This window comes from Oncorhynchus mykiss, chromosome 12 (assembly GCF_013265735.2).
Source record: "Oncorhynchus mykiss isolate Arlee chromosome 12, USDA_OmykA_1.1, whole genome shotgun sequence".
Classification (NCBI taxonomy): domain Eukaryota; kingdom Metazoa; phylum Chordata; class Actinopteri; order Salmoniformes; family Salmonidae; genus Oncorhynchus; species Oncorhynchus mykiss.
Genome location: NC_048576.1, coordinates 78224335 through 78249173, shown reverse-complemented (window position 1 = coordinate 78249173; position 24839 = coordinate 78224335). Strand labels below are relative to the sequence as shown.

The 24839-nt window shown below is 42.3% G+C and overlaps 1 protein-coding gene across 1 annotated transcript in view; it reads right to left on the bottom strand.

The window, feature by feature from the left end:
- The window catches only part of LOC110538507 (ubiquitin carboxyl-terminal hydrolase 43), a 94376-nt gene extending 69972 nt beyond the window's left edge, over window positions 1–24404 (bottom strand). Inside the window, exons 1-2 of the mRNA XM_036938592.1 lie at window positions 23427–24404; window positions 8511–8660 (exon numbers count right to left, since the gene is read on the bottom strand). Coding sequence (XP_036794487.1) covers window positions 8511–8660; window positions 23427–24047 — 771 coding nt within the window. The 5' untranslated portion in view covers window positions 24048–24404. The remainder of the gene's footprint in view (window positions 1–8510; window positions 8661–23426) is intronic.
- Between the last annotated feature and the right edge of the window lie 435 nt (window positions 24405–24839).

The following is a 24839-nucleotide window of genomic DNA, read 5'->3' as shown; positions in this document are numbered from 1 at the left end:
ATGAGATATCAGCAGAGTGGGTTCAGGCACAGTGGTTTGAGGTGAATGACGATATAACACATGATTAGTTGTAGTGCATCAACTCAACCAACCCTAGCCAACCAACTCCTTCCCAGAATCCTTGCTAGCATGCCAACTTTCCTCATTGGAGAGGGATTTCCAGACAGCTACCTGCAGGTCTGCACGGAGGTCCACTTCCTTTCCTTTTAGTGGAAATAATAGCCAGGCAGTAGCTAGAGGTCAGCAGGGGATGATGATGTGACTCAGTCCGGGTCTCTCTGACCTCATGTCAGTCATACCTAGTGGGCTACTCTCTGAGAGCATTTGACAGATTTTCAACCATGGTAAAACCCACTGGTGGAGCACAATTATTGGCATCCTGTAACATTCTCTTACATAGTGTATGAGGTCATCTCCACAATGCTACAGTCATTGGTAACCTACATTAGATATCATTCTATAGAGCAGACTTGCAGGACCTCCACAGTAAAAAGTAGAATGACAGTAAAACATTACAGCCCAGTGGAGAGAATCATCCTCCACCAATGCTGAGTGGATCTGCCCTGACGCTCCGCTGCCTGTTTTATATGGAAATACCATCAAGTCTGGAACAGAAAGAGGGAGGAAACACAGCACTTTTTGGAAGTGCCTTTGCGAGCCAAGAAAATACTTAAGAGGTACTATTCAAGAAAAATGCTCCTAACACTTTTTTGGGTGGATGAATATGACTTTGTGAAATTAATCATTAATGTCTCATAAGCCGATTGGCTTTTAGGAGGCAGAGGAGGAAATGAATTCATATAAAGACAGGGAGGTGGGTCTCCTGAGCTGATGGGGTTTATTACTGTGCTGCTGACACACTGTGGTGACAGGCAGGAGACAACACCCACAGATGGGGATGTAATGACAGGAGCAAAAGTCAAGAAAGGCTAGTAACTATTTATATAGACCACCTCTGTGTAATAACTTTGTAATATACTTACAGAAACATGTACAGTATGTCTATCAAGGGCCATGAACTGTAAAGAATGTTTACAGCGAGTGTATAAGGTGTTATCATAGGTTTACAAAACATGTTACCCCATTCAAAAGAACTTATCAAAGACATCCAAATAAAGTGAAATCAAGTCAAACGGTCCTGAAAATCTGCTGCCAACTAGCCTGTATAATTATGAGCCCTTTTACAGGTAGACTTGGAGAAGGCATTCCACACAGAAGTGGTGGCTCAGCGACAGTGCAGTGCAGTATATAGAAATGTCTTTAACCGCTCCTTAAACCTTGAGTGATACATTGGGGTGTCTGAGGCAGTTTAATTGTGTCTGTGCCAGTGAAAGCAACCCCGGCAGACTGCAGATAAATTAAAAAAGGTCCTTTTTCAAGAACAGTGCTCCTGGCAAAGGGAGGGACGCTCTCAAATTAAACCTCCATGAGAAGTCAACAATAATTCACACACACATGCACACAATCTCACTCACTCACTCACTCACTCACTCACTCACACACACACACACACACACACACACACACACACACACACACACACACACACACACACACACACACACACACACACACACACACACACTTTATCTTGCTCTGTGGGGATGCCGATACAGAACATGAGCCCAGTATGTATCGTCTAATGAACACTAATCTGGGTTAGAGGTCAAAGGAGTACACAAGCACAGAGCGGTCACATTGGGACCCTTTCTTCCAAGCTGCTTTTCCAGCTGGGTGGCTCCGAGTCACAGGAAGCCATTCTGTTCTACAGAGCAGACAAAATCAGAGTTGGGGAGAGGAAACACTCACAGGCACAATAGGCCTGCACCCTGCCCTCTCTGACTGGAAAACAGCAACCACACATGGCACGTTGTGACGGTCGGTGCTACTGTAAGTGATGTTGTTGTGATTAGGTATTGGTGGTTGGCTTAGTTAGTGCATTCTCTGTAAATCACAGCAAATCTTTATGAGGAGACAGGGAAGAGAAGAGAGGAGGATGCCTTAAAAGGTTCTGAGGATAGTGTTTCTGACCTTGGTGACCTTGATACTGATTGTTGTGATGATTGTGCTCAGCATGGCTGAGGAACCAGTGCAGGACATGAGTCATTTGACCCTGCATGGGAATGTCCTATGTAGTGACCTTCTGTTGTTGAGTGTCTCTGGTAGCTCGCCTTCAGTGCTATCTCTTTTCCTGGCTTGCATCATGAGTACCACTGATAATCCTCTTTGACCCAAGATTGAACCCTGAACACTGTTCCTCTTTTCTCTACTCACACACCTCCCCTGTGCTTCTCTATGGGCACAGAGACAGTAGATTCCCAAGACCCTCTGGTGAATATCCCATTCCCTAAAGTGAATAGCTCGGACCAGCTTAAATCTCTCAAAAGCTTTTTTTACTGCCTGTGTGTTTTCTGTGACAGCACTGACTGCATTACAATCACAGTCCCTTATTCATGTTCCAACGCTGTAGGAGGGCTGAGGGTTCACTGAGAGCAAAAGTCCTTACTGTACCCAAACTGCTCCTTTTTCTGGATAAGTAAACACGTGTAAATCAGATACAAATAATTGAAATATCATCAAACATGACAACAGTTGCTGTACTGTACTGACGCTGCAACATTGCTGTCCTTGAATGGAGGTTTGCTTATCTGTCAGTCTGTCACTACCCGTTAAGGCTTCCCCACCCACAGCCACACTGTTGTACAGAGCCCAACACAACCCTGTCTCACCTCTCCCTCGCTTCACTAGCAGTGCTCAACAAGCGTCTCTTTCTTCCACCGGCTTACAAAGGGCTGCATTCATGATACAGAGAGAGAGAGCTTCACACCAGCACTGTTTCCTAAGTGATAAACGGTCAACAAACTGAATGCCAGTTCCATGGTGTGACTACAGTACGTGTGTGTGTGTGTGTGCATGCGTGCGTATTCTTTTTAAGGAACTCAGTCGAGCTTACAACTTACTCTTGATAATAGTAACAGTAGAATGCATAAGGTGCCATTTCGAAATTGTGTGTAGTACATAGTGTATCATCAGTTTTCCTCTTGTCATGTCAGTCATTGAAGACCTTAGAGAGCTATTTATAACTTGTCAGAAATGTCCAGATCAACCAGCGCATGTCAGCGAATGTTTTTTTAGCTAGGTTTTTTAGCCTGTTGATTTTGTTGTAATGTTTGAGTCACTCAGATATAACATGAACACACATAAGACATGGCAAAACGTGTAGAAATACAGGAAATTAGCTTTAAAACTGCAACATGTTCTCTCTGCCAACAAGAGGGGGGGGGGGGGGGTGAAAAGTTTGTGTCGTGGACAGTACTTGTGCCCATAGACGGAAGGCGAGACATGTTCCCCAATGACGTAAGGGGGGCCAGAATGAATGTTTGGGATCCACTGACTTGAGCTTGGAAGCTCAGGGGTGGGGGAACTCCCACTGTTCATCTGGGTCTCCTGTGCTGCTTATGGTAACTGAACGCGTGCTGAAAAACAATTAATTCAGCCCCTGGGTTAGCAGAGCTTCCTCCTTGGGCTCGGTGGTGACATGAGAGGACTTATAAACCAGTTGCCGCACTCCCTCCATCCTCCCTGTGACCCGAGCTTACTCCACTGGCACGGTAATAGCTCCATTAGGGTGGCAGAGCTGCAGCCTGCCACAGCACAGCAACAAACACAACACAACAAACCCTTAAACTCCTCTGAACTCCCTCTTTCAAGACCCTTCTCCCAGACGTCAACAAGGGTTTGACTTTTTGTGATGTGAGAAGGTTAAACACAGTTAGATGTGATAGATGTCTGAGCAGTGCTAAAATAAGAAGACCTCTCTTCATGGAGTCTGTCACCTGAAAAAGCCAATAAAAGCCTTCTCCCCTGAGGAGAGCTCCTTTGTGGGTGGCTAGCTGATACTACTGTAAATTCTTAGAGGGCTCTAAAAAGACCAATAAAGGGAAGAGTGAGTACGGTAAGTAGCAGACTTTGAGGAGAAGGGAGGGGGGGGAGAAGGGGGGCAGTGAGAATAGCAGGATAAATCCCTTTAGTAGGTAGTGTACAGTATGAGCCCTGGGATTATTTCCTTGGCTCTAGTCTATCAGGCCACATGTTTCCATACTGATAAGAAAATGAAATCCATGACAACGCCGGTGCTCAGTCCATTCATAGGAGGCTGGGAGAGGTTCTGGCTAAACATAAGAGATGACTGTCATAAGGAGAGGGTCTGGCTAAACATAAGAGATGACTGTCATAAGGAGAGGGTCTGGCTAAACATAAGAGATGACTGTCATAAGGAGAGGGTCTGGCTAAACATAAGAGATGACTGTCATAAGGAGAGGGTCTGGCTAAACATAAGAGATGACTGTCATAAGGAGAGGGTCTGGCTAAACATAAGAGATGACTGTCATAAGGAGAGGGTCTGGCTAAACATAAGAGATGACTGTCATAAGATATGTTCTGCTCTGGACAGAGACCACACAGTGCTAGACTTTGTGTGGCATGTCATTTATTGATATAGAGTTTATTCTGTTAGACAGTATTCTTTTGAAAACAGAATTACAAGATTGTAGGAGGGTTTTTTCTACCTCAAAACAAGTTTTCAAGAAGAATACTTAATTCAGTCAGGAGAGAGGAGAACCTCACCGCACAACCCTGACACCTGCTGAACTCCCACTTTATGTTACTTGACATGTTACCTTTGTTGGCATTTTATTTTTTATACTTTTTATATTACCTTTATTTAACTAGGCAGGTCAGTTAAGAACAAATTCTTAATTTCAATGACAGCCACTGTTCAGGGGCAGAACGACAGATTTGTACCTTGTCAGCTCGGGGATTTGAACTTCCGGTTACTAGTCCAACTCTCTAACCACTAGGCTACCCTGCCACCCCATATCATTAGAGAACATGAAGCATTAGCTTAGTACAAATTGAGATGCAGCTGCATGAGAGGTGATGTCTGTCCATCAATTAGTCAGTCATGTATTTCAGGCTAAATGACTCAGCAGACTGTCATTATTAATAGCTTTGTCATTAATGAGGACATGCTAATGTGATTTCCAGGGCAGGTTAATAATGACTTCCACAGATCTAATTGAGGTCAATATGAAGCATGATTCCTATTCCTGTCAGTATAAAGCCAACATAGAGACAACCTCTGGAAGGGGTTGTCTTTACCCAACAGCCAGAGCAGAATGCATACATGATGAAGCCATGACAAGACCCATGTATTTACAATGAAATATGTTATTATTCAAATGAAAACAAAACTACTGAATTAGTCGTTAATTTCTTCATTCTCTCTGGTAAAGAAAAACATATTTGAAATATGTCTCCAAATGCAACATATTTTTTACTTGAAATCCAATACTTTATAAAATCTCTAGAATTAGTTAATAACAATAAAAACACTGTATTATTACAACTCTATCATAGGTTTGTACAACTGTAAAGAGTTTCTTGGGCATCAGCTTTTGTGGGTTAGATAACAGGCTCAAAATGGCCAGAAACAAATCACTTTCTTCTGAAACTCGTCAGTCTATTCTTGTTCTGAGAAATGAAGGCTATTCCATGCCAGACATTGCCAAAAAACTGAAGATCTCATACAACACTGTGTACTACTCCCTTCACAGAACAGTGCAAACTGGCTTTAACCAGAATAGAAAGAGGAGTGGGATGCCCCGGTGCACAAATGAGCAAGAGGACAAGTACATTAGAGTGTCTAGTTTGAGAAACAGACGCCTCACAAGTCCTCAACTGGCAGCTTCATTAAATAGTACCCGCAAAACACCAGTCTCAACGTCAATAGTGAAGAGGCGACTCCGGGATGCTGGCCTTCTAGGCAGAGTTGCAAAGAAAAAGCCATATCTCAGACTGGCCAATAAAAAGATGGCAAAAGAACACAAACACTGGACAGAGAAACTCTGAGTCTGACTGGCACTGGCAGGAGTATGGGGTAACATTAGTTTCAGCATGGTGAGGGTGAATTCAATTATTCAACATCTTGCTAGATAGCTAGCTAGCTAGCAATATCAGCACAGCCATCTGCAGCCAAATATTGACTACCTAGCAACATGACATCATTTCTCACTTCTGGAGGCAGTGGAAATGCAATTTGAGCTAGCCCACCAAGACCAGCTCAACCTGGGTTGACTTCAAAGTGCCAATGGAAGCTGGGCTTAATGGGCCATATAGCTGGGAGGAAGTCCCTCAGACAGAGAACACAATAACAAGTTCTAAAGTTCCAATGGGTCTCCTTCACACAGAAAGGTGAACCATTGGAGGTGTGGTGTGGGAAGATAGCCTAACCAAATTGATATTACCAAACTAAAGTAAAAGTGTGTAAAAGCAATGATGAAGCGGAGCGGCACACTGTCAAAAACAGCAGGTTTTTGTCCCTCACACGTCAGACTCTTGGTTGTTAACAAAGTGTGACAACTTTTTCCTTGACGTGTCCCAGACTTATAATGACAGGCCTTATCAGCAGTCCTCCAGTTCCAGCCTCCTCTGATCTTCTCTGTGGCCTGATACAGACAGACAGAGACATAGTCCAGATCACCTCCTGTGCCCTCTGGCCCTGCACTGAAGGGCAACTCATCTCAGACACAGATTGAAGCTTTGTTCAAGTATTGGATAGACACTGCATAGTACTGTATATGGCCAGATAAACAAAGAGGGGGGTGTCAACAGAAATATAGAGAGAGAGAAAGAGAGAGGAGGAGGGGGGGGGGGGGTAAATGGAGAGAAAGGGGAAAGTGCATGTGAGGGGACCGAAAGCAGCAAACAACTAAATTGAATGGCTCAATGAACTGAGGCCCATACAAACACTCACTGTCACACACACACAACTCACAGAGCATCACTTAGCCTACACACATGCATACACCCATAAACACAAGAACACACCCACCCATTTGCAAACACACTAACCTGCTAACCTGTTAGAAGGTAGATCAAGTAAGAAAATCACACTTTGAGGAATCTTAGATACAAGACTGCAAAGCTGAGTTCACACTGGCAACTGAATCTCAAAACCTCTGTCTTAGCCTACACACAGTCTAGTTTCTAGTCTTAACCATAGCCTTTGGTTCAGTAGGTCCCTACATGGTTAGTGTCAGTGGGATTCACTTCAACAGACCACGGCTTGAGACCACCTCTTACTTTGATCTATTAATTCAAGTATGCAGAGTGTCAAATTCAAATGATGCAACAAAGACCAAGCTGTGTTTTATCCAAAACAAGAGCCAGCAGGCCTAAACAGTAGCCAAGCTGTACTGGTCCGGAACACCATTTACCCTCCCTCAAACCATGCATCTCACTTCGGTTACTTAACACGCAAAAAAGTGTAACAGATTGTTTTCCGTGTGTTCGCATACCAATTTAATAAAGACATGTTGAATCCCAAATACAGTGATGTATTGTTCTGTGAAATTCCCCTCCACCAGGATAGCGATGATACAACAGAATAAATCAGTGGAGTAAGGTCTGTGGGAGAAGGGACACTGATATAATTTAGATTTATTTGTGATGACTCACCAACTGTGAATTTAGCACTTGGTGTGAATCATTCCATTGGTTATCACCCTGATAGCACTGCTAAAGAGGGGGTGTATTTCAAAAGCAGAAATATGTTTTTAATAATGCATGAAACTCCCTGCTAATGGGCACAGTGGAACCGATCAAAGGCCTATCCAGGGGGTGTCAGGCTCCACTGTGCCCACAGGCATACCTTCAGGAGGAGCCATGCACAGAGAAATTATCAAACAGCAAATTACCCAGCTTTGATTCTACTCCTCAGGCTGCACAGAAGACATTATAGAACAAAGTTGCAGGTCTGTGAAAGCAGCAGTTAGACGGCTGCAGCACACAGGGCATATTCACAGACAGACAGAACTATGGAAACCCATCACAACAGCTCTAAGCTGTTCCTCCCCACAAACCCAAGAAATAAGTTTGTCAGAGAGGCAATTGTTTCCAAACAGGTGCATGAACAATTTCACCAAAGGGGGTAGGCAATACAAGGTATAGAGGGAGCTTTATCCCTCACACAGGGTTATCAGAATTATCTGTTGATTCATATGCCATTTAGAGCACAGGAGAGAAGGAAATATGTCACTTCTATGCAATGCTGCTCTTCCTCTCACATCTGTTCAGAATTTTTCAGAATCACAGAGTACATAAATTAAAGTCGATTAATGCTGTGTTAGCACATTTAGTATAGATCCAAGGGTAGATAAGTACATCAATAATTGAGAGCTGAATTTAAATTGTACAAACTTAGAGCTGCAAAGAAAATAAAGATGCTGTTGCAAATGCCTGGAGAAACCGACGTTCTTTTGTGAAACCAAGGTTCTGTAAGTAAATGAAAAGATCATTTTCTGTATAGCAATAGATATTACAGACAGTAGTTATTGCTCTTGTGAGTGAGGAGTGCAAGGCACTGTTGAGACTTGTGGCTCTAGCCTACACTTTGAGTTCAGTACAGTTCAATGTGACTGTGTGACAGTGGATGGAGAAGGCACTCTTACCTTCCCTGGGGCTTTGGTCTTGTTATTGTTGTTGCTGCAGGAGGACAAGTTGACATCCTCGTGAACTCGGTCCAGAAGCCAAAGCAGGAACTCCAGGGCGTCATGTTGTGAGTTTCCTCGGAATTGGGATCCATACTTGGATACTATACTCTAGAGAGGGAAAGGAGAGTCACATGGTCAATGAAGGAGTCCATGTAAAACTGTATTGTAAACATTGGTGAATTAGTGCGTCTTCAATGGACTTGCCTAAAAGACTTGCCTAAATGCATGAATAACCTTCTGCTGTCCGGATAATCCGGACATTTTGCATAAGAGTGGAAAACTAAAACAGCAGTGGGATAATTCAGATCCAAATCTGACAGCTTGTTAGGATTTGAGATGTGACGGGAATACCCAAATTGCAGTACCAAAAGCTATTGGTTTGATTACTGCCATTCCCGCTTCCATAGAAACATGAAACAAACAGTGCGATACTAACTGGCCAACTGAGGTGTGTAGGACCCTATATAATCAATTACATTTTTTGCCAAATTCTAATTGTTTTTTTCTCAAATTCCGTTTTCTCAGTTTGCTTTTTTTCACGTTTTCACTCTCAAAATATATTTTTGTTGATAGAAAAACAACAACATTTTATGTTTTAGGTCCACACTAATGCTTAAACCACATCAGGAGAGCACTTTTGAGGTCTGGGAAAAAAATATTAAATTTACATTTTTGGGTGTAGATCCCCTTTTATTTATTGCACAGCAACACTGTTTGGTTAGCTGTGTTTCTGGAACACACATGTGATTGCAGAGTTTGCTAAACAAATCACCACTGGATTGATGCAGATAATCATGATATCATTCTGCCAGGTAGGTATAGGCTTATAGGCTTATAGGTAGGTATACATTTTTAAGGAAAATACGAATCACTGATGCATTTTGTTCATGTCTTCACACCATAGTGCCCTCAGAGCTCATCACTAAGCTAAGGACCCGGAGACTAAACACTTCCCTCTGCAACTGGATCCTGGACTTCCTGAAGGGCCGCCCCCAGGTGGTAAAGGTAGGCAACAACATATCTGCCATGCTGATCTTCAACACGGGGGGCCTCTCGAGATTGTGTGCTTAGTCCCCTCCTGTACTCCCTGTTCATCCATGACTGCGCATTCAAGCACGACTCCAACACCATCATTAAGCTTGCAAACGTCACAACGGTGGTAGGCCTGATCACAGACAACGATGAGACAGCCTGTAGGGAGGAGGTCAGAGACCTGGCCGTGTGGTGCCAAGACAACAACCTCTCCCTCAACGTGATCAAGACAAAGGAGATAATAGTGGACTACAGGAAAAGGAGGATTGAGCACTCCCCCATTCACATCGATTGGGCTGTAGTGGAGCAAGTCGAGAGCTTCAAGTTTCTTGATGTTCACATCACCAACAAACTATCATGGTCCAAACACACCAAGACAGTCGTGAAGAGGGCACAACAATGCCTATTCCCATTCAGGAAACTGAAAATATTTGGCATGGGTTCTACAGCTGTACCATCGAGCGCATCCTGGCTGGTTGCATCATCACCCGGTATGGCAACTGCTCCGCCTTCGACTGCAAGGCGCTGTGGAGGGTAGTGCGTACGGCCCAGTACATCACTGGGGCCAAGCTTCCTACCATCCAGGACCTCTATACCAGGGTTGTGTCAGAGGAAGGCCCATAAATGTTTTAAAGACTCCAGTCACCCTAGTCATAGACTGTTCTCTCTGCTACTGCATGGCAAGCGGTACCGGAGCGCCAATTCTAGACCCAAAAGGCTCCATAACAGCTGCTATCCCAAAGCCATAAGACTACTGAACAGTTAATTGAATGGCTACCCCCCCTTTTTATTTTGTATTTACGCTGCTACTACTTGCCGTTTATTATTTATGCATAGTCATTTCACCATTACCTACATGTACATATTACCTCAATTACCTCGACTAACCTGTACCCCCACACATTGACTCTGTACCGGTACCCCTTGTTTATAGCCTCGTTTTTTTTTGTTACTTAAAAAAAAAAAAACTATTTAACTCTTATTTTTCTAAAAACTGCATTGTTGGTTAAGGGCTTGTAAGTAAGCATTTCACAGTAAGGTCTACACGTGTTGTATTCGGCGCATGTGACAAATACAATTTGATTTGATTTATGATATGTCTGATGTGTCTGTTGGTCCACCTGTGGCTGCACACAGCATCCCTTCTTCAGGAAGCTCAGCTGTAGGCCTAATTCCTGTAGCACAGCCCCCACAGTGGACCCACAGCAGATAAATCATTGCCTCAAGCCCTATGTCTGTCTCCACAGAATGCAGAACAGAGAGATTCTTGAATTGCACATTTTCCCTAATGCTCTTCACGCTTCCCTCGTCGTCCACTGTCTGAGACAAAGCTATTTAAGGTGCCGGGCAGAAAATCCTCAAATGCTGCTGAGCCCAATCAGAGCTGAACTTGGATGCCTCCCACTGAACCCCATAATGAGTTCGCTGACTCATATTCAGTTATTCAGAAACATTTGTCTCAACACCACACACACACACACACACACAACTATAGTACTAGTGTTACCAAAACTTAACTGACAGATATAAAGACCGTTCTTTTGACATTTAAGAAAGAAACATCACATGAAATACGTCTGTAGATATCACTCTGCCACAAAAAAAGTAGGTTGAGGAATACTTAAGCCCACATGGAACACAATGTAAGTTGAAATCTGTGGTTTAAGACTGAGTGGCACACGACTCAATTACGCTGGAATTAACCGGCTGAACCGCAGCTGGCAGCCTAAAGGAGCCTCAGCAGTAATGAGAGATTATGGAGAGAACAGCAGCCTGTGATCACTGCCTAATAATCCCTGGTATCTAACAGACATACTGTATGACTCTATCATACAGTACAGTAGGTCTCGCTATCATTGGTACAACCTGTATAATAACATACTGTGGGTGGGAGGTACTGCTTACTGGTACTGCTTACTGGACCTATCTTCAAAGTAGTTGCTCAGCGGAACATTGTACAAAGTGAACACACATTCATAAACAGAGAGCAAAGTGATTATTGGGATGTGTCAAAGCAAAAGTAGGAGGAGAAGAGAGTAGTCTCCGAATGCTGTCTGAAAGTGTGCCTCTTCCTACAGTGTCTATTTTCAGTCAGAGACAAAGTCAGGATGAGAAGTATCACACTGTTCAGGTCCTTACACACAATTACAAAAAATGTGGACAACAAAAATAAAACATCACAATCACAGGGCCAGAACTCAGACTGTACAGACAAATCCATTGTCTGGTTGTCCCTGTGCCAGCAGCAAGTCTGTCCCTTTTGTGTCAAGAAAGAACAGCATGACATAATGGCCTCTTGGAGACTGGCAGCACAGTTTAGGGAAACAAGATAGCCTTCATGTAATAGTTTTTCTCATTGTACTGCTTTACCCTACTTTAAATATATTGCATGGAAGGCAATGCACAATTGAGGTAGCAAGATGAAAGACCTATATCGATGTTGTACGACTCGTTTTGTTGTGTTCTACATAGCCTAAGTTAGTCTGATGGCAGTGTACAGACAATAAAGATTTTAACTCTTGACATACTTTAAATTAACTCTCCAAGGCAGTTTCCAGAAGTAAGCTCTCTGTGGACACATAATGCTACAATTACAAGCTGCTGTTACAGTGGCAAATCTCCCATGGTAATTCTAGTTATCTTCATCAGTGTCTCTGAATGTGATAATTGCGTCATATAAATAATACTGTAGATAAGGTAGATAAGGTATAGTTCTCTCTGTGGTGTCCACAATGGCCATTTTGACCTAATTACGTATAACTCTGGACTGTGTAATATGTGTGTATGATTAATGCTCTGGTTTATGAGGTACCTGACTCTAACTGACAATTAATATGGACCAGTCCCACCAGTCATATAAATAGGGCTTTTTACATTAGATGACTACATTAGATGACCTCTGAATGTTGGTATGCACTGCCTCTTTCTCTGCAGTGTCATCATCAAGCAAATTAAGCATGATAATGATAATAGTGGGTGCTGGTACTGTAAAACTCTGCTGGAAAAATAATGTGACATATACTGTATGGGACCCCTAGTTTGGGGAGCGCCCGTGGGGTGGGGGGTGATATAATATACTAGCCTAAACAATATATACCGACAAAAGCACATACTACAGGTCACGGAAAGACCTACAATTGAATTATTTATTTTTTACATTTTGTTTGGGGGGGTAACTGTGAGGTAACTGTTTCTAAAAGGACATTCTATTCCAAAATAAATAAAAATTCTAAAATAGATTTTCCCACTCCGGAAATGAGCCCAATAACATATCGGTCCATATTACCAGGCAGGTGTGTTATTTAGCAATAAGCATTGTCACCTGATGTAGCCCACCTGATGCTAACTCTTAGATCTAAACATTAGGCTATCTTGTTGCCAGTTAGGAACATATTGATGACTTGAATGCCCCCCAAAAAATTCCACTGGCCAAGGACCCGTGTTACATTTAGCCATTAGCGAGCTCTGACGAGCATAAACCATGGCGCTGATAAAAAATATGGTTCTAAAATAGTGCATTTTAACAGATTTTGGGGATTGAGAAATAAGTGTAGTAACACTAGAAAGCTCCGTGGTCCTCCGCTATTTACAGTGGCCATCATAACTGCTTTCAAATGTGGCTTTTCCCGCGACTGTATTAAGAATGTTGTACAATGACTGGGCATCCATGTGTCTCTCCCTGTGCAGCACTCGCAATTTGAGTGCTCCTCAAGAGGAATTTTACTTTCTCGCATAGAATGCGACAGGCTGAACAATTGAATAGGTAAACTATTCTACTATTGGGTTGTGTGATTTTGCAGTTGCTTACTCATGTTTTTGGTTGTGGAAAATTAAAATGTGGACAAGACATTTTTCATTATATATTTCAAAATTAGGGAGAGGTGTCATGCCCATAGAGGGCACAGGTGCATGTACCCCCACATATTTGTCTTATTTATATATAATATTATTATTATTATTTAAAAAAAATAATACTACTAGCCACCTAGCGATGTTATGCCCAGATAGGTTCCTAATCTCACAACCTCATAACTAGCGAAAATAAACCATTTCAGGCTATCAATCAAGTTAGAGTAGCTAGCTGGCATGCCTTTAGAAAAGCAAGCAATTACTATATGTCCTGAATAAGACTCACATTACTTTCAATCTTTAACCCACATTTTTGCAGAGATGCAGAAAAGCATATTTAGTTTCTTAACAAAAACTGTCAGGAGGATACAGACAGCTCAAGAGGTAACCTATGTTTAGATATGTAGAAAAATAAACAGTTTTGACATAGAATTAAGCATAATTACTATGGTTCTAGATTGCAGCAAAAAGCTGTTTTAGGTGTTTGAAAAATGCTAAATTCTCCAATTTCAGGACAGGGACATGTCCCCAATACGGATCAAAGGTCCCGGGTCTCATTTGAATCATAGGCTCGGCGGGACCCGGCCCAATTAAACCCCTGTGTACGCCTGAAGAGAAGATTTACAGAACAAGAACAAGTGTCATCTCCCTGTGACTTCACTGAGTCATTTAACTTCATATTTAATGTCCTGAAATCAAAAGCTCAGCCAGATCAAATAGCCTAATCATTAAAATGCTTACATGGAGACCTCAAATATTGACAAATCCTTGGAAGCCAGAGTCACTGTCACAGTGAAGAGTCATCACACAAGAGTCATCACACAAACATGTCAAAAGTCTAAACTGATTTAGCCTTCAATCATGACCAGATCGTCCATCTGCTCTGTAGAGAGGGAGGGAGGACTGAATTCCAGCTCAAGAAGCATTCATCACTCCCTCCCTACCCTCCCTGACCCCTGTCCTAGGCCTCTCCCATGTTATTGAAACCTATATACTAGCTGTTGAGTAACTGTTTGAGTTTCTGTTTTCAAACCTTCGATGGCCCCTCTATGCAAACAGTGAAATCCACCAGGAGGGATTCAGAGAATGCACTAGGACAAACAGATCAGATACTCTTTAAAACACACATCTGATTCTGATCCCAGAGCAGGTCAAATGAAGCCCTCAGATCAGAGGACAATAACAGTTAGGACATGATGAAGGGGAAGAATGTATATAAAGTCACGGACACAGTACTTAACCATCGATACAACATTTAAGTAACCCTCCCCCGACAGCGTCAGTCCTGCAAGGTGCTACTGGAATGTGGCTCAGTGCCAGTCATCCTGTGGTAGCTACCTATTTGTTTTATTTTTTTCCAGTCTGCGCCACCAACCTGCCTGAGAGGACACTGGGACAGATCACCATTTAATGGTAACTTTTTGCTTCTAATTAACTTCTTTGGGACTGGGGGGCAGTATTGAGTAGCCTGGATAAAAAGGTGCCCAGAATAAACTGCCTGCTACTTAGGCCTAAAAGCTAGAATATGCATATAATATGCATATAAGATTTGGATAGAACACACTCTGAAGTTTCTAAAACTGTTTGAATGATGCCTGTGAGTATAACAGAACTCATAAGGCAGGCAAAAACCTGAGAAAAAATCCAACCAGGAAGTGGGAAACCTGATGTTAGTAGTTTTTCAAGTCATTGCCTATCGAATATACAGTGTCTATGGGGTAATATTGCACTTCCTATGGCTTCCACTAGATGTCAACAGTCTTGCAGAGTGCCATGAGCTCAGTCTCGTGCGCTCCCGTGAGAGTTAGCTGCGTTCCATTGCATTTTTAAAGACAAAGGAATTCTCCGGTTGAAAGATTATTGAAGATTTTGATCAAAACATCCTAAAGATTGATTCTATACTTTGTTTGACATGTCTCTACGAACTGTAACATGACTTTCCGTCTGAACTTTCGCCTGGACCTGCCTGCGCCTCGTGAGTTTGGATTGTGTACTAAACATGCGAACAAAAAGGAGGTATTTGGACATAAAATATGGACTTTATCGAACAAAACAAACATTTATTGTGGAACTGGGATTCCTGTGAGTGCATTCTGATGAAGATCATCAAAGGTAGGGGAATATTTATAATGCTATTTCTGACTTCTGTTGACTCCACAACATGGCAGGTATCTGCATGGCTTGTTTTTGTGTCTGAGCGCCGTACTCAGATTATTGCATGGTTTGCTTTTTCCGTAAAGTTTTTTTGAAATATGACACAGCGGTTGCATTAAGGAGAAGTAGATCTAAAATTCCATGCATAACACTTGTATCTTTTAGCAATGTTTATTATGAGTATTTCTGTAAATTGATGTGGCTCTCTGCAAAATCACCGGATGTTTTGGAACTACTGAACATAACGCGCCAATGTAATCTGAGGTTTTTGGATATAAATATTAACTTTATCGAACAAAACATACATGTAACATGAAGTCTTATAAGTGTCATCTGATGAAGATCATCAAAGGTTAGTGATTAATTTTATCTCTATTTCTGATTTTTGTGACTCCTCTCTTTGGCTGGAAAAATGTCTGTGTTTTTCTGTGATTAGGTACTGACCTAGCATATTTGTTTGGTGTGCTTTCGTCGTAAAGCCTTTTTGAAATCGGACACTGTGGCTGCATTTACAACAAGTATATCTTTAAAATGGTGTAAAATAGTTGTATGCTTGAGGAATTTTAATTATGGGATTTCTGTTGTTTTGAATTTGGCGCCCTGCAATTTCACTGGCTGTTGGCGAGGTGGGACACTACCGTCCCACATATCCCAGAGAGGTTAACCAAGGACCTCTCTTCTGAATTCACTCAAATACATTTTGCCTGCTTATAATGAGGATTGAAAAGTCATTTCTTTCTGTCAAGCTGTTAGTCATTCTCACATTAGAGTTTACTTGGTGAATATTAGTGAATATTAGCCTGTAACTGAACAGCACAAATGTGTGCAACCACCGAATTGCTTTTGCTAATACATTGTGTTACATCATAAAGTTGACTTACATTCACTTTCATTTTCTCCTCCAAAATTGTGTTTGTTTATTTTTTTTATGGGATGTGACGCAAACACTTATCCACCTTCTTTGCTATTCCTTGTCTTTGCTATTCACTCTATCTCCTCTTACTCTGTCAGAGGCATGTGGAGTGACTGATAATAATGTTTGAGAACTCTGCTCTGAGATAATTACGAACTGGGCCATTTAAATTACAAGGTAAGGTTTTTGATTGTTTATAGATGGTTGGTTGTTTTGTCTGATACTCCCATGGCCTAAGGGCTCAGACAGGGGCCTGACAGCTATCTGATTATCTCATGGTGCCTGTAGACTAGAGGTCGACCGATTAATCGGAATGGCCGATTAAATAGGGCCAATTTCAAGTTTTCATAACAATCGGAAATCGATATTTTTGGACACCGATTTGGACAAATTAATATTATTATTTTTTATAATATTTTTTTTACACCTTTATTTAATCTTTATTTAACTAGGCAAGTCAGTTAAAAACACATTATTATTATTTTTGTAAAATATTTTGTTGTTGAATTTTACCCCCTTTTTTCCCCCCAATTTCATGGTATCCAATTGTTTGTAGCTACTATCTTGTCTCATCGCTACAACTCCCGTACGGGCTCGAGAGAGACGAAGGTTGAAAGTCATGCGTCCTCCGATACACAACCCAACCAAGCCGCACTGCTTCTAAACACAGTGCACATCCAACCCAGAAGCCAGCCGCATCAATGTGTTGGAGGAAACACCATGCACCTGGCAACCTTGGTTAGCATGCACTGCGCCCGGCCCGCCACAGGAGTCACTGGCGCGCAATGAGACAAGGAGACAAGGATATCCCTACCGGCCAAGCCCTCCCTAACTCGGACGATGTTATGCCAATTGTGCGTCGCCCCACGGACCTCCCGGTCAGGGGCAGAACGACAGATTTTTACCTTGTCAGTTCAGGGATTCAATCTTGCAACCTTACAGTTAACTAGTCCAACGCTCTAACCACCTGCCTCTCATTGTACTCCATGAGGAGCCTGCCTGTTACGCGAATGCAGTAAGCCAAGGTAAGTTGCTAGCTAGCATTAAACTTATCTTACAAAAAACAGTCAATCAATCATAATCACTAGTTAACTACACATGGTTGAGGATATTACTAGTTTATCTAGCGTGTCCTGCGTTGCATATAATCGATGTGGTGTGTATTCGCGAAAAAGGACTTTCCTTGCTCCAATGTGTACCTAACCATAAACATCAATGCATTTCTTAAAATCAATACACAGAAGTATATATTTTTAAACCTGCATATTTAGCTAAAATAAATCCAGGTTAGCAGGCAATATTAACCAGGTGAAAATGTGTCACTTCTCTTGCGTTCATTGCACGCAGTCAGGGTATATGCAACAGTTTGGGCCGCCTAATTTGCCAGAATTTTACTTAATTATGACATAACATTGAAGGTTGTGCAATGTAACAGGAATATTTAGACTTCTGGATGCCACCTGTTAGATAAAATGCGGAACGGTTATGTATTTCACTGAAAGAATAAACGTCTTGTTTTCGAGATGATAGTGTAACGGATCTCGTCCTCCTCTTTTGAGGAGGAGTAGCGAGAAGGATCGGAGGATCAATGCGCAGCGTGGTAATTGTCCATAATGTTTAATCAAACACAACAGAACACTGGAACAAAACAATAAACGTGAATAAACGAAACAGTGGTAACAAACACTGACACGGAAGACAAACACCCACAACTCAAAAGTGAAACCAGGATACCTAAGTATGATTCTCAATCAGGGACAACAATTGACAGCTGCCTCTGATTGAGAACCATACTAGGCCGGACACAGAAATCCCAAATTATAGAAAAACAAACATAGACAACCCACCCAACTCACGCCCTGACCATACTAAACAAAGACATGACAAAGGAACTAAGGTCAGAACGTGACAGATAGTTTCCGGATTCTACCATTTTAATGACCTAAGGCTCGTATTTCTGTGTGTTATTATGTTATAACTAAGTCTATGATTCGATAGAGCAGTCTGACTGAGCGGTGGTAGGCACCAGCAGGCTCGTAAGCATTCATTCAAACAGCACTTTCGTGCGTTTTGCCAGCAGCTCTTTGCTGTGCTTCAAGCATTGCGCTGTTAATGACTTCAAACCCATCAACTCCCGAGATCAGGCTGGTGTAACCGATGTGAAATGGCTAGCTAGTTAGTGGGGTGCACGCTAATAGCGTTTCAAACGTCACTTGCTCTGAGACTTGGAGTAGTTATTCCCCTTTCTCTGCATGGTAACGCTGCGTCGAGGGTGGCTGTTATCGATGTGTTCCTGGTTTGAGCCCAGGTAGGGGAGAGGAGAGGGACGGAACCTATTCTGTTACACTGGCAATACTAAAGTGCCTATAAGAACATCCAATAGTCAAAGGTATATGAAATACACATGGTATAGAGAGAAATAGTCCTATAATTCCTATAATAACTACAACCTAAAACTTCTTACCTGGGAATATTGAGGACTCATGTTAAAAGGATCCACCAGCTTTCATATGTTTTCATGTTCTGAGCAAGGAACTTAAACGTTAGCTTTCTTACATTGCACATATTGCACTTTTACTTTCTTCTCCAACACTTTGTTTTTGCATTATTTAAACCAAATTGAACATGTTTCATTATTTATTTGAGGTTAAATTGATTTTATTGATGTATTATATTAAGTTAAAATAAGTGTTCATTCAGTATTGTTGTAATTTGTCATTATTACAAATAAATGTAAAAAATCGTCCGATTAATCGATATCGGATTTTTTTGGTCCTCCAATAATCGGTATCGGCGTTGAAAAATCATAATCGGTCGACCTCTACTGCAGACAGCTGTGGAATTACATAAAATACCGTTTTAGACGGCCAGACATGAACTCATGACCCTTCTGGTCACAGAGCCACAGCCAAGATGCACGCCTGTGTGTACTTAAACACAGGAAAGATCTCATCACATGCATTGAGTGTTTTTCATTACAGCTATCTTGAGTTCTCAACTATCTTGACTACATGAAGCCAGCTCAGATTTTTGTCCTCTCAACAACATATTAATCACAAGATAAGAAGGAAGTGGCTAAAGATGGAGAAGAGTTGGCAGGGTGTCCAGAGAAGAGTGAGATTGTGAGAAATAATTACTTTTTGGAGGAGAGGAACGGTCACACAGAACATTGGGTCAGACAGAAACCAAATAAACTAGTTAGGATTGATTCTCCTCTGAGACCTCTCTGGCAGGAGGTACAGCACTGACTGCACAATAAAGGTAATTCAATCTCTGGATGGTATTTTAGTCTGGTATTATGGTTGGGTACTCTCAATGTGCCCCTCATTGACCACCACCCAGACAAAACTTCTCTAACTCCTGACCCCAGCTGTCTCAGCCTCCAGTATTTATGCTGCAGTAGTTTATGTGTCGGGGGGCTAGGGTCAGTCTGTTATATCTGGAGTATTTCTCCTGTCTTATCTGGTGTCCTGTGTGAATTTAAGTAGTGCGTTCTCTAATTATCTCTCTCTCTCTCTCTTTCTCTCTTTCTTTCTCTCTCTCTCTCGGAGGACCTGAGCCCTAGGACCATGCCTCAGGACTACCTGGCCTGATGACTCCTTGCTGTCCTCAGTCCACCTGGCTGTGTTGCTGCTCCATTTTCAACTGTTCTGCCTGCGGCTATGGAACCCTGACCTGTTCACCGGACGTGCTATCTGTCCCAGACCTGCTCTCTAAAGACAGCAGGAGTGGTAGAGATACTTTGAATGATCGGCTATGAAAAGCCAACTGACATTTATTCCTGAGGTGCTGACTTGTTGCACCCTCGACAACTACTGTGATTATTATTCTTTGACCCTGCTGGTCATCTATGAACATTTGAACATCTTGGCCATGTTCTGTTATAATCTCCACCCGACACAGCCAGAAGAGGACTGGCCACCCCTCATAGCCTGGTTCCTCTCTATGTTTCTTCCTAGGTTCTGGCCTTTCTAGGGAGTTTTTCCTAGCCACCGTGCTTCTACACCTGCATTGCTTGCTGTTTGGGGTTTTAGGCGCTGGGTTTCTGTACAGCGCTTTGAGATATCAGCTGATGTAAGAAGGGCTTTATAAATACATTTGATTTTATTTGAACTCCTATACTTCCAGTACATTACACTGAGCTAGAGGCAAAGTGATTGAGCCCCTGGCTTTGCACAATGCAGGGTGAAGGTGTGCCTCTAGTTACGCTTATACCTCTTCTCCTCACAGAGCAATTAGCATTTCCCATAATAAATCCATTGTGAATGTATTGTCCTACTCCTTATCATCTTCTCTTTATCTGGCCTTGAACTATATGGGAGCTTAGCACTGCAGGCGCGGGAGTGTGATAATTGTTTTTTCCTCCTCTTTAGCGTGGGAAGGGTGGAAAAGCCTGAGGGGAAACTGATACTGTCACCGCCTCCTGATCCACACTCAGATTCACTCTCAGATCCACTCTCAGATCCACTCTCAGATCCACACTCAGATCCACTCTCAGATCCACTCTCAGATCCACTCTCAGATCAACACTCAGATCCACTCATCAGATCCAAAATTAGATCCACTCTCAGATCCACACTCAGATCCACTCTCAGATCCACACTCAGATCCACACTATCAGATCCACTCTCCAATCCACTCTCAGATCTACACTCTTAGATCCACATCCTCAAATCCATTCTCAGATCCACTCTCAGATCCACTCTCAGATCCACTCTCAGATCCACACTCTCAGATCCACTCTCAGATCCACACTCTCAGATCCACTCTCAGATCCACTCTCAGATCCACTCTCAGATCCACTCATCAGATCCAAAATCAGATCCACTCTCAGATCCACACTCAGATCCACTCTCAGATTCACACTCAGATCCACGCTATCAGATCCACTCTCCGATCCACTCTCAGATCTACTTTCAGATCCACACCCTCAAATCCATTCTCAGATCCACTCTCAGATCCACACTCAGATCCACACTCTCAGATCCACTCTCAGATCCACACTTTCAGATCCACTCTCAGATCCACACTCAGATCCACACTCAGATCCACACTCTCAGATCCACTCTCAGATCCACTCTCAGATCCACACTCTCAGAACCACTCTCAGATCCACTCTCAGATCCAAACTCAGATCCACTCTCAGATCCACTCTCAGATCTACACTCTCAGATCCACTCACAGATCCTTTAATGGAGAGTGTTCCTCTCAATAAACAGTCTTCTCTATGGCAATGTTGCCTAACTAACATAATGAAGTGTGTCCAATTCAGAAACACTGTAAATGGTAGTGAGTCAGCCAGGTGCTCATCATCTCAGCGACTGTAATATTAAAACCCAGCATTCAAAGCCGCCATACCTGGAAAACACTCAATATGACACACCAGCTTTCAAAAGTCTGTTTAGAGTATAGTAAGTCCTTTGTTTATGTTCAAGGTTCTTCTGTGCTGTGACTGTCTGATGGAACAAAGTGCTAGCTCAGCACTCCAGACAGACACCTGGTAATCCCATGCCCTCAGACTCCAGTGACACACTGTGCCAGCCAGCCACCTCATTACTAAGTGGTGAACTAAAAGCCATCTGGGTAAACCCACAGACTATAAAAGCACTGGATTGATGAACTCGAGTTCAGCGTAGTAGCTATTGAACTGGAGTTCAGCGTAGTAGTTATTGAACTGGAGTTCAGCGTAGTAGCTATTGAACTGGAGTTCAGCGTAGTAGCTATTGAACTGGAGTTCAGCGTAGTAGCTATTGAACTGGAGTTCAGCGTAGTAGTTATTGAACTGGAGTTCAGCGTAGTAGCTATTGAACTGGAGTTCAGCGTAGTAGTTATTGAACTGGAGTTCAGCGTAGTAGCTATTGAACTGGAGTTCAGCGTTGTAGCTATTGAACTGGAGTTCAGGGTAGTAGCTATTGAACTGGAGTTCAGCGTAGTAGCTATTGAACTGGAGTTCAGTGCAGTAGCTATTGAACTGGAGTTCAGCGTAGTAGCTATTGAACTGGAGTTCAGGGTAGTAGCTATTGAACTGGAGTTCAGCGTAGTAGCTATTGAACTGGAGTTCAGCGTAGTAGCTATTGAACTGGAGTTCAGCGTAGTAGCTATTGAACTGGAGTTCAGGGTAGTAGCTATTGAACTGGAGTTCAGCGTAGTAGCTATTGAACTGGAGTTCAGCGTTGTAGCTATTGAACTGGAGTTCAGCGTAGTAGCTATTGAACTGTAGTTCAGCGTAGTAGCTATTGAACTGTAGTTCAGCGTAGTAGCTATTGAACTGGAGTTCAGCGTAGTAGCTATTGAACTGGAGTTCAGTGCAGTAGCTATTGAACTGGAGTTCAGCGTAGTAGCTATTGAACCGCAGTTCAGCGTAGTAGCTGATGCACTGACTTATAAAGTAATCAAACCTGGCGAAAGAAATAAACAGGTTACCTATAGGCTAATAAATCTTATGAGCTCCAATGTCATGGATAGTGCTTCAGGCAGCATTTTTGGGAATATAAAATCAAATAAAATGTTATTTGTCACATGTTTCGTAAACAACAGGTGTAGACCAACAGTGAAATGCTTATTGACCAATATGATAACGTTTTCTGTAAATCCCCTCAATATTTTAGGCAAATGTCACACAAATTGTTTTTTATCATGTTAGGAATGACAGCAGCATAGTTGTTTTATGTTGCGGTTTCAATCAAGGTGCAGTCAAGGTATACAGGGGCAGGAGCAAATGGAAATAAAGCAGTTATCTTCACCCCTGGCTCTCTGGTACTTAAAATAGCTTGTCCTGAGTTTATTACATAGAAAGTATATTGTTAGTACACAGGTATAAGAGCAACTAGATTTAATTATAGCCAACTATAGCCTACATAGAAAGTATATTGTTAGTACACAGGTATAAGAGCAACTAGATTTAATTATAGCCAACTATAGCCTACCTTGAATTCCACTGACAGTTGAGGGATGTATTCCAGAGTCCAGAGTGCCCTAACAAGTGATGCCAACTGCTCAGTGACTTCACCTCTGGCATGCTGCGTGTCTTCACTTTTAACAATCCCATTAATTCTCCTTCGACTCAAATCCAATTTGTACCGCTCCAACCCGAGATACTCTGCGAGCAGGTCAGTGTTGCTCAAGCACTGGACCACGGCGTTCATGAAACAGGTGTTCCCATGATTTTTCAAGCCTAGAACACCTGGAATTTTGCCACCATAGCACCATAAAACCCTCTCTTTCACCGAGCAACGGGAAGAAGCTATCGAATTATTTTTAACAGAATCATCCCCGGCGACCTGGACATCCTCTTTGATATTTTCTGAGTTGGTACTGATGTTACAAGGTGTCCCGTCACGAAACCCTCCATCGTCATCCTCTGCGCCCTGAACTGCAACATCTCCAAAGTGGGTAAAAGTGCCCAAAGTTTTGATAATTTTATTTACAAAACTCCCCACCGACTTCAATGATTTCTTTCGAAAAAGCCGCCCATGTTTCTGTTTGTTTTCCTTGCGCGTTGCTGCCTTTGACGTGGCTTCATCCTTCACTCTGCAGTGTTTATCCATATCTTTATAATACTTTGCCGATGTTGGAGAATTCTGGAATTAATTTCGAGGCCAGTGTGCCACTTTTCTGCAGAGATTTCCCATCCGGATACCGTGAGGAGGACAGAACACCAGCGCACAGAGGTGAAACCATCGCGGAGCCATGGCACATCAACACATATCGACTCCGTGCAGCCGGTAAACGTCAAACATTTCATCACTTACTGAAACCCTTAATACTTGTTGACCAAATTACATGAGCTCCATCGATGTTCAACATTACCCTCGCCTTTTCTTGCCTCCTACTTGCAGCCTTTACGGGCATGTACACACGCACTTACCCATCGCTTCGAACTTCGTCTCGAAAGAGGCGTGTATTCATATGCGTAGTGTGTGACTATTCCCTCCCACTTTGATTCTAGTCCCTGTATCATCAAAGTAGTTTACACTGGCATAGTAGGCTATATAAACGCTGACTCACAAATTAATGTTTCCAGGTTTAACTTTTATTTTCATGAAAACAATCAAGTTGATGTTTCCAGGTTTAACTTTTATTCTCATGAAAACAATCAAGTTCATGTTTCCAGGTTTAACTTTTATTCTCATGAAAACAAACAGTTTTTCATGGTTGAATGTTGAAACAGTCATATTTTCTTTTTGGCAGGTTTTCTCTGTTAATATAAAATATATGGATTAGTCATGGACACGTTTTTGCATTTAGAACACACACACACATATTAGCCAATCATATATTTCCCAATGTTTGGGAACCCCTGCTGTTTCAACCCACTGGCATGACGGTCAGTGGTGAGG